This window comes from Coturnix japonica, chromosome 20, assembly GCF_001577835.2.
Source record: "Coturnix japonica isolate 7356 chromosome 20, Coturnix japonica 2.1, whole genome shotgun sequence".
NCBI lineage: Eukaryota > Metazoa > Chordata > Aves > Galliformes > Phasianidae > Coturnix > Coturnix japonica.
Genome location: NC_029535.1, coordinates 4,704,443 through 4,718,615, shown reverse-complemented (window position 1 = coordinate 4,718,615; position 14,173 = coordinate 4,704,443). Strand labels below are relative to the sequence as shown.

General features: G+C 51.1%; 1 protein-coding gene across 1 annotated transcript; it reads right to left on the bottom strand.

Annotated features, from left to right (window-relative positions):
- Nucleotides 1-767: 767 nt before the first annotated feature.
- On the bottom strand, nucleotides 768-13,133 carry ADA (adenosine deaminase). The gene is made up of 11 exons (XM_015881473.1): nucleotides 13,006-13,133; nucleotides 8,884-8,945; nucleotides 7,325-7,447; nucleotides 7,107-7,250; nucleotides 5,883-5,998; nucleotides 4,582-4,700; nucleotides 4,103-4,174; nucleotides 3,889-3,990; nucleotides 3,659-3,726; nucleotides 3,419-3,548; nucleotides 768-2,404 (listed from the first exon to the last, which is right to left on the bottom strand). Exons 1-11 carry the CDS (start codon nucleotides 13,039-13,041, stop codon nucleotides 2,303-2,305), a joined length of 1,074 nt encoding a protein of 357 aa, XP_015736959.1. The 5' UTR covers nucleotides 13,042-13,133; the 3' UTR covers nucleotides 768-2,302.
- Nucleotides 13,134-14,173: the final 1,040 nt, after the last annotated feature.

Here is a 14,173-nt window from a genome sequence, read left to right as displayed (position 1 = left end):
CAGAGAAGTTGCTGCCAGACAGAGGGCAAATTGCCCACGGGTCTCCAAGAAGCAATGGCCACAGGGCCAGGACAGAGATGGATGAAACAGAGACCGACACAGGAACAAGGACTTGGCAGCCAGGTGGAGGCTTCATCTGCTTCCTTGGCACCAAGCTGCCAGGATACTATTGCAGCTCTGTTCCCAGGCGGTGCCAAGAGCTTACCCCCTCCTACCCTTGGGGCAAACCAGCAGGTAGCTCTTGTCCTGGCTGATGGTATAAACTGGGCATTAAGCTCCATTTATAGCTCTCCCTGCTTCCACCACAAGCAGTATTTTTGGTTCAGATATGCACATGAAGCAAGTGGAAGGGCGGTGCAGAAGGACTGCATACCACGCATGACCCCCAGAAATCAAGCACGAGCTAATCTTGGGTCTGCCTGGTCAGAAGATAGCTGTTGCCATTATATTTAGCCAGGTCACCAGTGACCCATCAACCCACCCTCTGTGCCTCAGAGCACAGGCATCAGGTTCCCCTGCCACTCATCTGCCTGCACTGAGACCACAGACACAGCATGAACGCAGCAACATCATGACTTGCAGAGCTGCTGCTGAGCACACAGATGCTCTGGGCCTTTGATTTCAGCTGGAAATTCAGCATGCAGGACCTACCAAAACTCTGAACATGAACACACCAACCCAGTAACCCAAACAGGGCTATGACAGCTCACACTGAGGAGCATGGAGGAGGGCTCCTGCCAACTCCCTTGAGCAGAAAGGCAAGAGCATTTGTTTTCATATAAACTTGTTAATGTATTAAACAGGATTAACCATCAACTTTCCAGAATCCAAACAAATAATTTCTCAGCAACAGGATTTGAGAAAAACTACCCCCAAAAAAAGTTTGGTTCTAACAGCAACATCCTTAAATGTAATGATTGATCATCTTTATAAAAGTAAGAAATTCACTCTCTCCTGTCCATGTGTAGATACGCACTATGTGTTTCAGAGATGAGTACTTCATTGAGAAAACAAATATGAAAGCCTAGAAAGAATGGAAATGTTCCCAGCACTCAGGTGCTGCTGGCTGAGAGTGAGGCAGATGATATATGTGACCACCACAGCCCTCTGCCAAAGGCAACTTTTTGGTGTAGTATCTTTGGAGCACGCATCTTTATAGCCACCTAAAGCATGGCACACACCACACTCCCTCCCCAGGTACATCAATCTGACTGTAGGAAGATTCTGGTCTCTCTTCTGGATGCAGGGCTCTATTGCATATTAGCAAATACTGTAATGCACCTAAATGGCTTAGGAATTGTGGTGAATATTTCCTGGTATGTTCTCCACCAAAATGAAGATCTGACTTCTAGCCAGTGTCGTGGTTAAGCGAGAGAAGCAATTCAGATAGAACCTGAGTCAGTATTTGATATTGGGCCCAAGCTTATTCATTTACTCATTGAGTTTTAACAGCGCCTAAAGATTAAGTCAAGTCAGGAAGAGCACAGAATGGCTAAAGCAGGCAATCAAGCACAGCTTTTCTAAGGTTCTAAATAAAGATAAGGGAAAAGCAAAATGTAGTTCATGGGAATTCCCTGGGGTGAGTACAAAACTGGGGGAAGTCCCAGAAGGCAGATTTTGGCCCAAAATGGTCAAAGTGTTCCAACTTCCTTTGTATGTATGAGCACAGCTGGAGCATAAGGGGTGCGCTCCTGTGACAGTGACGTTGTAAGGCCTGAGACACAGAACTCCTGGGCTGAGGGAGGATGCCAAAAAGGCTGACTTAAAAACAAAAGCAGTTCCCAGCTTGTTCTTGTCCTGTTCTTGTTAGCACAAGCCTAAGCACAGGAAAACCCCGCTGTAGGCAAACCTCCCTATCTGCATGAATGGGAAGAAATCCTCTGCTTCCAAAGTACTCCACGCTTCCTCTGTGGCACACTTTTGCCCTAGAAAGGTGAAGATTAATCCTAGCCACAGTCACAGGCAGGAGGTGGTTATTCCTGTACTGCAGGAAGGGTTAAGGCATGGCAGGGGACCTCCTCCTGCTCTCATTTACTGGGCAGAAGCAGCAGATGATGGAGGAGTCTGAGTCTGCTTGCTCAACAGCAAGAGGAAGCTGGATGTCCATTTGGGAGACAGTTCATGGAGGTGATATTTGGGTGTGTATGATAGGAGCCTGATTGTGCTTAGTGCTGTAAGGGTTAACACTGGGTGCCAATAATGGAGACTGACCCCTGGCACCTCCTCCTGCTGCTCCCCAGCAGAGCAGAGCCAAGCACACACGAGGAAGGGGCCAGTGCTCCACGCTGGCTCTCAGGATGCATCACGAGGTGGCAGGCACCATCCCATAGGCTTCATATAGCGTATTAAGAAGCTCCTGCTTTTCTTTCTCAGGTAAGAAGCTGGACTGAGCTGCATTGATGTTCTGGGAAGGCAGATGGAGAACAGAAAGGAGATGTTAAGACACAACACAGATGCGGTTGTACATATCCTAATATCTCTGACCATCATCAAGCTGAGGGAAGGTGAAGTTTCTACTCCAAGATCCATTTCCACAGACTCATTTCCCAGGGCAGCTGCTCTGTCCCTCCCATTAGCAGCAATCCCAAGAGGAATGCAGCAGGCACAAGGAGGGGGTCTTTAAATACTCTGGAGTTCGTAGGAATTGGTTTTGAGAGCGTATCCTACACTCTGGCTTTTCTTTGTGCCAGCCCAGCTGGTGGTGGCAGCTTGATGCATGTTGTGTGACAGCCTGGCTGCACAATGTCACCTGCTGACTGGCCTCACGCAGGGATGTTTCTTTTGTTCGGCCTCTGCAAGGGCAGGGAAGGACAGCTGGCATCCAGGGACCACAGCTCCAAGCTGCCTTTCAGTGCACCCTGGATTTTCCTGCTTCTAAGCAAATATCCTTGCAGACAAGGGGGTGGGAGTCATGAGCACAGCTCCCTTTGATGTGCAGATAAGCCACACTCCTACCTGTCTTTCTAGCTCAGGTACCTAACTGGAAAAATCTATGAAAGAAAAGCCATTTTTTGGGTTATAAGACACACAAGTGACTGTGCACACCAAGCCAGGGGTCATTTTGTTCTCAGTTGAGTTTGCAAGAGCAAAAACTGCAAGCACTTCTGTAGATGCTGAATCTTAGTAACTTTTGGGGCAGGCTTTGAAATAACCTCCCTACAGCTCCAAACTGATGTAAAAAAGCAAAAGGTCCCTTTTCCTTCCTACTACTCAAACCTGCTTTGGAAACCTTCCTGGACTATTTCCACTAAACACAGCCCAAGGCATCACCCATGTGATGCCTCCAGCATTCATGCTGCACGATGCCCTGCAGGATTTTATTTCCATTGAAAACTCTTCGTTTATGAAGAAAAAATAACAGCTGAAGTCTCTGGGCTTCACCAGGACTCCTGCAGAGCACCAGCTGAGGTCAACTCACCACTCTCTTGAAATCCTCCTCGGTGAAGTCCATGTACTCTTTCACTATGCTGTAATCCTTGTCAATGGTGGAATCGAAGATCAGGGGGTCATCGGTGTTGATAGAATAATTAGCTTGATCCTTCTTAAACCTGTAAGGGAATGGGTTCAGAACAGCAGGGAAGAGCCTCACTGCGGTAAAGCAGCTGGAAGCAGTCACAATTGGGTGGGGACTTTGTAAGGCACTATTTGTAAGCCTTACTGTACTACTGGGTGTTTCCTGAAGTCCGGAAGACATGCTCCAGTCAGATAGCTGGACCAGGGGCAGACCTGGTTGTGGGAGTTAAAGCAAACACAATAAAACAGGATCAGCCATGCAGACCTGAACCACAACTGTGCAGGCAGATAGCTGCATGCAGGCTGAGCAGCCCACAGCCTTGCCCAGGCACTCCCACCTCCCGCTCTGCAGGAGAAACCTGAATGAAGCCTCACCTCAAAGTGCATCTTGGTTCTCAATAGCTCCTTGTACAGCTCGGGGTCCTCCAGCACGTGGTAACCGTGGCCGATGCGCTCAGCCTTCAGGAGGTACACGGCCTGGGGAGCAGGGAGAGCAGCTGCAGCCCACGAGCACGGCAATGCTGACATGGAAACCACTTGGGCTTCCTATGGGGCCACCCATGGGGCTTCCACCCTGCACCCCTCATACCTCCTTGACCATGGCAGCCGGCCCAGCCTCCCCAGCATGGACGGTGCGATGGATGCCACATCGTTCTGCTTCCTGCAAGGCGAGGGATGGGATGCTTGGGTCTGACCCTGAGGGAAGGCCCCTCTCACACAGCCCCCAGCCCACAAAGGATGAGGCTGGTAACCACAGAATCACACAATCTCAGTGGTAACAGCACTAGCAGCAGAATTTCCCAGCCCATGGGCATTAAAAGGGCAGGGGCAGGCAGCGATGGCAACCTGGCTGTTTCGCAGAGCTCCAGCCCCACATTTGCTGTGAACCACTGGGATATAAACATGGGAACAGTGCCACTATTGAACAAAACACTTTTAACAGCTGCAATTAATTTTTCAGCTCTCCCAGCTGTTTGTGGTTTGAATAAAGTGCTGCACGTCCCCTAGCCAGGAATAACCCCGTGGGTGTTTTCTTATCGCTGTTTTTAAGAAGCTTATTCAAGAAACCTCGTAAGCCTTCTTATGATCAGAAGAAGCCATCAGCATCTCATCCCCAGCCAGGTCTATGGCCACCACGGAGTTGTTTTGATACTTCTTGCACAGCTCCACAACCTCTGGAGACCAACCTGGAAGAGACAGTACCAGGATTCAGGAGAAAGTTTGTGTATGAATCACACCTTGAGCATTTTCTAACCGTGGGACACGTGGTGTCATGGGATGGTTCAGGTCGGGGTGCACCTTTGCACAGTAGCGACCCTGCCCTGCTGCACAGCATCACCAGCTCCCCCAGACATGATGATGGAAAGCAGCTTCAAAGCCTCCCAGCAAACCAACCTTTGGCAGTTTTATCTTTGTGGTATCGGTGAGAAACAGAGCAACAAATGGCCAACAACCACTTGAGAGTTATCTCTGACCAGGACACAGAATGACCTCTTGAAAAGGAAATGCATCTACTAGCTGATACTGCACCTCCTACCCTTAACAAGAAGGCCAAGAAACAGAGATAAACTCCAGTGTTAATAATTAACAGGCACCTGCTGTGCACCTACAGTCCTGAAGTCATAGGAACACATAAGAAAATCGGTGCAAATTCATCATCTCTTATCACTACCTTCACCCCATCAGGTTAGAGCCAATATTTTATTACCAGCTCCAATATCTCTGGCTGACATTTCTGCCTCTCACAACAATTCCTAAGTTCCAAGGTGGCTTCAGAGGGAAAACTTTGTGCCCTGACACCACCTTTTCAGGTAGCACGTGCACTAAAATGCAGACTCAGTTGATTCCAAGGGGAACTCTTGCTGCTGTGCAAACACATGATGCACGTGCTGCCTGCACCCTGCAGTATTGCAGCTGCAGACACTTTGAATGCAGGCTTACAGCTTCCTGTTTCAGCAGCCTTTCTTCCTAGAAATCACAAGCCCAACATTCAAGGTTTGGATTGTTGCTTCATTTTCAGTGTCAAACAGCTATGGCCATGCAACTTGCTCCATTGGCTTTAGCTGTGCTGGCCCTAGAAGAGCTCTGGTCCTTGGGCAGGGAGCAGGGTATAGGAATCACGGCACCCCTGGGGGCCTTCAGCTCCAGATCTGCTCCATTTTTACAACCAGCAGAGCCTTTACTAAGAGCAGAGGGCCCTGACAGAGGGAAAACAGCTCATTCTCAGCATGTGTAGTCCCACATCACACCCAGGGCCATGGGACTGGTGCTCTCCCCACATTCCTGCAGGGACCTGAACCCAGGGGATGCCTCCCGCGCCACGCATCAGGGAAGGGGAGCAGAGCAGCGGGTGAGCTGCAATACATTACTTGGCATATGGCGCATGCAGCATAGAATAGACCTGGCTTTGATGCGGAAATCCCTTTCTCCATCCTGCAGTCCCTGATTTACGAGGTTAACAACTTCCTCTGGAGTGAGGTCTCCCCTGTGGGGAAGAAGAGATGGTGAGAGGCCGGGGAGTGCTGCGGGTGGGCAGGAGCTGCAGGGACCCACAGTGAGCAGAGGTCCCACAAAGGCAAAGCTTCCCAGGTCCTGCTTATAGCAACATCCCCAAGAGCACAAACCAGATTTCCCAAGAAAACACCCACACCACACCTTCATTTACAAGACATTTTTCAGACGTAAAACCACACAGCGACATCTAGTATAGTTTAGCAAAGTGACAGAGAACAGGACTGCCAATACAATCCCATTGGGGCACTTTAGCAGCAGTAGGTGCCCTAATACCCCTGTACAACAGGCCTGTGGGGTCCCTTCTACCCAGCTGAGCTGTATTTTGGCCAGTGATCTGTACAAGGTTAAAGCCAGACTCCAGACAGCAGCTATCCCAGCAAAAGCCACTGCGATATGTTCTGCAAGGGGCCGCCAAGCCCTGGTTTCACTAGACACTAATTAGAGCAGGGGTGACAGTGAGACAAGGACCAGGAGATCACCAGCCCCCTGCAATGCTGACTGCTGCCTCCCCCAGCTCCAAATGCCACTTTGCAGGCAGGCAGCCCCTACATTATCCCTGCTTCCCCGCAGGTGGAGAACAGCTCCAGCCAAAAGCTCAAGCACAGCTGCTTCACACATGCAAAACTAAGTGCCTGCAGCAAGGCACACTCAAACATGACAGCATGCCAAGGTATGTGAAGAGGAAAACCACAGGCTAGGAGAAGGAGGAGTGCCAGAGCCGGTTGTGCTGGAGGAGCAGGAGGACTCGTGTGACTGATGTACTGCCCAACCTGCATGGGTGATGGCTCCTTAGTGCTGAGAGCTGAGCTGCACCAGCCAGGGAGCACAGTGGGAGCACTTACAATTAAAAACACAATTACATTAAAAGTCGTGATAAAATCTTACTAATTAACTTGCTGCAGCAGGTTATGAAAGAAAAAAAAACATAATAAAATCATTAGCCTTCACATCCCACTGAGTTGCAACACTTTGCCTAAAGAGAAAGGAGGATGGGGTAGGCAAGGTGAGCTGTCTGCAGCCAAACACTCCCGTCTGGGCTCCAGCCCTGTGGGATGGGATGGGATAGAGGAGACACTCACTTGGGCTGTCCCCAGGGGATGGGCTCCACGCGGCAGTTGGCCAGCAGGTGAGGGCTGTACCGCACCTCCACGTAGATGACGCCTTCCTTTGCCTTCGTCTCCACCAGCTCATATGCGATCCTCCGCACTGCCTCACGGTCCCCCCTGCAGGGACAGCAATGGGATCCATCAGCCCTGCCACCAGCAGGGGACCCACCAAGGGGAGGGGGGGTACTCACGCAATGGCGGGCATGTAGTGATTAAATTTCTCTAGAAATAGCTTAAGTGATTGCGGTGTTTTGTAGCTGACGTGCTTCATGAGGTCATCAACAGTGCTGCCGGGGAGAGGAACCCCTCTCTTCCTGGAAATGAAGCCACATTTTATTGATGGGGAGGGTTATCACATTTGCAATCAGCCTATTCTTTACAGCAAGCGTGGCCTGAGCTGGCAGAGCCGGCTGCTGTTTCTTGCCAGAAGAGATATGGCACACACTGTCCTTCCAGAGCAGACGCGGTCCTAGACCTCCAAAGGGAGCATGGCAACATAAGCCATGAGAAAACACTTGGAGTTACAAGCCCACAGTAACCCCGTGGAAGCAGAGCCAGGGCACAGTGCAAGCTTCAGCGTGAGCTCAGCTAAAGGGGTTTGGGATTATTTTTGGCACCTCCCAGTCCCGGAATTGCCAAAATTCCTTAGAAAAGTCATTTCTCATGGAGGCTCCAGGGCCTGAGCAATCAGGGAGGATCACAAGCTTGGGACCATAGCAAACACGCAGGCTGTGCTGTGAGTGAGCCCATTCCCCAGCCCCACATTGCAGCACACATGGGGACACCCCACACAGGAGCATGGGGCAGCCCCAGCAGTTCCCAGCCCCACTAAGCAGATGAGGTGCCTGTGCCTGTCCTCCTCCAGCACCACATTGGGATGGGTCCCCAAGTGCCAGCGTGTTGTGAGCTGAATACACCACACGCCTCCAGGCAGGCTTCCCCATCCACACACTGTCACCTACCCACAAATGCCAGTCTAAGTCAGGAATAATAACCAGACATTTGTATTTAATCCTCTTTCCTTCCCAGCACTGTCAGGATGAATTACGGCCGACTGACGGACAGTTCTCCACTAATAGAGACAAGGCAGCAGTGACAGCTCTAGCAGCCCGCTGCCAGCAGCCACCCCACAGGAAAGCAGCCCCATCAACACCGCTGTGGGGTTGGGCACACGCCGCTCACTTCCCCACTGAGGCAGGCAGGAAAGCAGCCCCACGCTCAGCCTTCAGATGCAATCAGCACAGATTAAGTTGCTGGCACTCAGCGGGGATGGGATGCTCATTGCTGCCAAGGCATCGGCTTTCCTCCCTGCAGTGCCCTTTACATGTTGCTGTTGGTTCTATCTCAGCTCTCCCCTGCCTGCCCTGGGAGCTCTCTGTGCACAGCCCTGAGCAAAGCAGTCCCACTCCAGAGATGGCACTTGGGGACACTCCATAGCACAAGGCTGTTGGTGCTGGCCTTGTGATTTGGGAGCCGATGTTAAGCCAAATTTCCTAAAACCAATTTCCTCCCCAGATTAATGGAGCTGTGCTTAGGAGCTGCTTCCTGAAATCAGTCTTTCAGCTTGCCACATCCTTGATCTGTGATTACCTGCTCGTGTTTGTTCATGTTGTCAACAACAGCAGCTGGAGGAAGTCTTCATCTCCCTCTGCCCTCAGCTGCAGAGCTGCTCCTCACCCCAATCACTCAAAGCTGACCAGCTTCCCAATGCCAAACCATCACCCAGAGCCTTCCTCCCCCACGTACTCACTTGCCAAAGTGTAAGATTGTTTCTGGCCGAATGGCTCCATCCAGGTGGACGTGAAGTTCTACCTGCAGTAACACAAAGAGACATCAGGGAGGCACCCCTGGAGCTGCAGCGAAGCCTTAAGACGGCCATGAGGTGCTAACACGGGTATGAATGCCACTAATAAAGGGACCAAGTCACAGAAACCAAATGCAAAACCACTGGAAGGACATCACCATTAAAAAGTTCAGTTTTGATGGCCAAAGTCCTGTCCAACTATTTTCTTATTCCTGCAGCACATCCAGATAGAACAGATCTGGCACTCATCAACTTTAGATTAAGCAACAGCCCTTTAGAAACTTGCTGTGCTCTTCAGTAACCTGAAGTGTTTTGCCAGGAGCTGCCTTATCCATACTTTGCTTGTGTGGCTCAGAAGGTTGAAAAAACAGCCCTCAAACAAGCATCAGTCAACTCAATAACAGAGTCATAACCCAAGAACTTGGACTCTACTTCCAGGAATCTGCTCCAGATACGATCTTAATTATTTGGCGTTATCAAAGCACGCAGCCTTTGTAAAGCTACACACAGAGTCCAATGCACAAGGTGCTGTACACAGAAGTACAAGAGCTGCCCCATAGCGCTCACAAGCTGACTTCAAAACGAGATGACTCATTTAGACTCCAAAGAAATGGGACGGTAACTCAGGTCCCTGTGAAATCCTGTTTTGGAAGAAGAGTCACAGAGAAGGGAAAGCAAGCTTTTCCAATTAGACAGCTGGAGCCTTGGAGGAACACAACAAATGCAATTTGGAAGTTGTGTTGGGAAGGAAAATTTTAGCTGTAAAATAAAGTTCAGTTAGATCATGGTGTTTCTGAATTGTTTGCTTTTCAGCAACAGAATAGAATAGCCATATAATAAATATTTGCGTACCAAAGGAAGAATCTGAAGCACAAAGCAGCTGTTGGGAAGGAAAGCCTCCAGACCAGCTTTTCTCGCTCCAAGTCTTTCCAATGTGGATGAAACAAGACACCCATATACCAAAACACCCAGGGAGAGACTGGCTGACCTGTGCCAGCCAGGTGTGGGCCACAAACAGCTGGGAAACATCTGCTTATCCAGTGGGGGTGACCCTGCACTGCAGCCAGCCAGGGGTCACAACCCTGCCAACAAAGATACGGCTGTTACCTCTACTACCCTACAGTCATGACCCAAACCCTACAGAGATGGAGATTTTCAAAGGGCACCATCTGATCTTTCCCCCTCCCTTGAGTTTCGCAATGCTGTTTGCAAGGACCAGTCCTGGGGAGCAGTAGATAAAGGAATGCATGATGGACACGATCTGAATCACCAGATGTGGACAGCTGGCATGTTTTCCACTCCTGAGCTCTGACTGCAATTTCAACACCATGTGAGCTCCATTCCTTGAGGTTTTCAATAGCCCCTGTGACCCCCTGCTTGGGACTCACCCACCCCAACAGGAAAACCCAGCAAGCTGAGCCTTCCCCACACAGCCCTCAGACACTCCCTGCTATCCCAACACCACACTTCCATTCACATGAAAGCACACTCAGCACTGTGAATGCAACCCACCTCCTGCTGCTAATGCAGGCAGCTGAGACAGCAGCAGTGCTCCTCTGCAGCACCAGCACGAGGCTTCTCATGCCTTGCATTTCAACTGCCCCCTTCACCAACCCTGCAGTTCCCAGGTGTGTAGGAGGCTGCAAAGCTCCACTGCAGCTCCTTTCTTCTGTGTTTGTTTTGGGCAAACAAAGCCTAAGGCTCTCCCAGATAGAAGTGGGTAACGTGACCTTGCTTTAAGTCAAGGAAAGTACGCAGATAAAGATGAAAGAGTTTGCATGAGGTTGCAGGAGATGCTGCCCAAACAAGCAGCAGCCTTGACTGGGAGGCACATGTGTGTGGATCCCATCTCACTGTGAATCGCAGCTTTGTTTGGAAGGACCTGGGCTTACAGACCAAGCACGCTCAGCCCAGGACTACGGCAGCTCAATAACCTCTAAGTTTGGCAACACATTGACCCAAAGCCCATGTGAGCTCCAAAGACATGAGATGCCCCGACCCACGGGTGTCCTCAGCACAGCGGCTGTCAGCACTGTTTTCCGTTTCTATGCAAAAATAAGAAAACATCAGATCAACAACAGCACGAAATGTGCAAGAGCAGGGAGCAGGAAAATGGTTCAGCTTTAAGCAAAACAAAGAGAAGTGTTAAGGGCTCCAGCTTGGCCTCTCCCTTTGAAAACACTGCAGTATTTTCTTTGAAACTTGGTAAGATTAAAAAATAAACTCCAATGCAAAGTGCAAACAAAACCGTTCCAAGTCTGATTATTTTCACTTTGGTGATACAAGGAGGAAGAGACTCATGAGACACTCGGTTCTTTCAGCTGCAGACACACAGCAGTGCCCACCAGGCCGTGACCGATCTGCTGGCTGCTCTGCATGGCTGTTATGTGGCATAAAGGCATCGTCCACACGAGTGTGTTTGAAGGAGCTTACACACAAGGTGCCCATTCTTTCCTTATTATGACTGTTCTCGATCCACCAAGCAGTCAGCAGCAGGTCAGTGCTGGAGCTGCACAGCCCTGAAGCTATGGTAGAAGGACCACAAACCTCACCTTTCCTTCGACCATTTCTAGCAGATATTCATAGATTATCCAAGCACAAGCTGCAATGATTTAAAACCCCAACAGCGACTGCCCATGGTCATTTATCAATGCATTAATTTATCAGTGCAGGTGATAATCTGAAGCCTGCTTTATTGATTTCAGTAACTGCATAACCACAGCCACAGCTGGTCCAAGCCTAAGGCAGAAGCACATTGAGACCACTGTTCCTCAGGAGATAAAATAACAGCAACCTCTGCAAAAGGAATGGGCTGTGCTTCCCCAGCACTGCATTTATGACAGCGCGCTGCCATGAGCTGAGCCATGTATGTCACTATGCAGCCACACCGCTCCTGTCAGGAGCATCAGGTGAGGCTGCTCCGAGGGATGTGAAGCAGCAGGGATGCAGCTTTGTCCTCACACCCCATAAAACCCACAGGTGCTGTTGGCAGACAGCTCTGCCACCTCCTTAAGGTGTTGGTTTGAGTCTCTATATGAGAAATGTAATGGACTGAGACCCAGGTGACCACCTGCAAGAAATACCCACGCTTCCCATTCCATGCAAGCCTTTACTGCTCTTTATGGCCCACAATAAGCAGGGGGCAAAGCTCAGCCCCACAGTGTCCAGCACAGCCCTGAGAAGCACGTGGCCCAGCTCAAAGCTGCTCTGGATTCCAGAAACATCCCTAAAGCACAAAAGTGACAGTTTCCAATGGCAGAGGGTCCTGGGGGATGAATAGAAGTGAGCAGGGCCCACTGACTGCCTTTAGACCTCACGTGAGCAGGTTGGTGGGGCTGAAAGGGACTGCCTGACTCATGAAATCCCCCTGACAGCCACACAACAGAGCTGATCCCATGAGCTCACGCAGCACAGGGCCCTCCTGCTCCCTCTCTTCTGCATCCCACTGCCTGCACAGAGCAAGCAGGGAGAAGCGCAACTGAAAGGAGAACTCAACTTGCTTCTTTCAGCCAAAAACATGAAACCACTGGGGTAAACTAACAGCTTCTGCCCTTAGTGGAGCTGATGAAATGCCAACATCTCCAGAACTGAAGCAGCCTTAACGAGGCTTTAACCACCAGCAGCTGTCAGCACCCCGACAGCCCACGAGAGAGTTCCCTGCAAAGAAAGCACCCGGGAGGCGGTTATTGCTGAGCACACCTGCCTCATCTTCTTCCCTTTCGCCTCCAACAGGTCTGTTGCTCAATGAACCTATTTGCAATGCATTTACACAGAGAACAAAAGAGCCGAGCACCCTTCGATCCCAGTCACTGAGACACGACCTCAAGTAGAAAGATAAATTTAAGAGAGCAAAGAAGGAAATACAAAAGCAGGGATCCTGCAGAGTCCTCCCACCTCCCGGGCCATATCCTCACCGGGCTGCCCGGAGGATCGGCTCTGCATAGGGACCGCGGTGCAGCTGCGGGCTGTGCCTTAAGGTGCACTAGGGCCGGCTGACCCGGCACGGCACGGCACACAAACCCGGCTGACACGCGGCACAGCCCGGCTCGCAGCCCGGCCCCGTCTCACCTTGGGCTCCCCGAAGACACGCACACCCCGCTCCATTCTGCTCCCGCAGCCCTCTCCGCTCCCGCAGCCCTCTCCACTCCCGCAGGCTCCTCTTCAGCTCCGCTCCGCTCCGCTCCGCCCCCCCGGCCGTCCCGCCCCATCGGCGGGGTGTTACGCAGCCGGTGGTTCCCGACCCGACGGCAGGGCGGCTTCGTTCGTTCCTTTCAGCCGCCCTTCGTGCTTTGCTTCCTGCCTTCCCCTCCCCGAGGTGATGCACGTGGCACTCGAGGGGCACAGGGAGCACCTGTGGCTGCAGAGGTGAGCGCTGCCACAAGTGGGTGGAAAACAGTTCTCTCTTCTGGTTGCCCAGCTGTGTTTGCACCAGGGATGGTGTTTGGGGGAAGGTGCAGAGCTCAGCGCTGCTCCGACTGCCTGCAACAGCCCAATCCAGCTGGAAGCCTGCAAACACGGCTCAGGGATGAGCAAAGCTGGCAGCTGGGGGGGAGGTGGCACCATCCTGCTGAGCTCCCGTTGACAGCATCACCTCTGTACTACCACTGGGTTCTTATTTCTGTTTTGTGGTTTTTTTAATATCTATCTGGAAACATTAAGTTTCAGAGCTCAGAGGTCTGAATTCTGCTCCAAAGCATCTGCAGCACGTATGGTCCCCAGGCAAAGCACAATGCTCTCTCATGGTCTCCTGAAGGCACAACCTCACTCAGTCACCGCAGCAGGAGGTGGGAGGTCAGTTCACAGCCTCTGCTGAGGTTAAAGGAAATTACAAGGCAGAAGAGGCCAGGAGAAAAGCTGTTAGCCGAGGTCAAGGAGGCAAACAGAGCTGAAGCAGGGAGTGCTGCAGGAGGTGTGGGATTCATCCTGCTGACTAATGCCTGTCTCTGCTGACTCAGCTCTTTCCAGGACAGCCACCAGCAGCGCTGCTGTTAGCAGCACCCAGCTGTGTTAGAGCCCTCCGAATGAGAGCGTGGGCTGAGTGACTGACCTCACCCTGACCCACTTTATCCATCCTCCCCGCTGCTCAGCCAGGCAAATCTGCACAGTTGACATGAAAACAATGTTTCCCTATCGATGTCCTTGTAGCAGTTTCCCACCTGGGAAACAGGAAGGACGCAGACCTGTTAGGTCCCACCCATGAATGCTCAGCGCCTCAGGCCTCATTGACTGTCCCATT

Bases quoted from the DNA above. Each gene is read 5' to 3' on its own strand.
- ADA (XM_015881473.1), bottom strand. From the start codon at position 13,041: ATGGAGCGGGGTGTGCGTGTCTTCGGGGAGCCCAAG. The intron at 4,175-4,581 runs GTTTCTTGAATA...CTCGCCTTGCAG, and splicing joins ATCATAAGAAGGCTTACGAG to GAAGCAGAACGATGTGGCAT. The intron at 2,405-3,418 runs GTGAGTTGACCT...CTGCCTTCCCAG, and splicing joins AGGAGGATTTCAAGAGAGTG to AACATCAATGCAGCTCAGTC.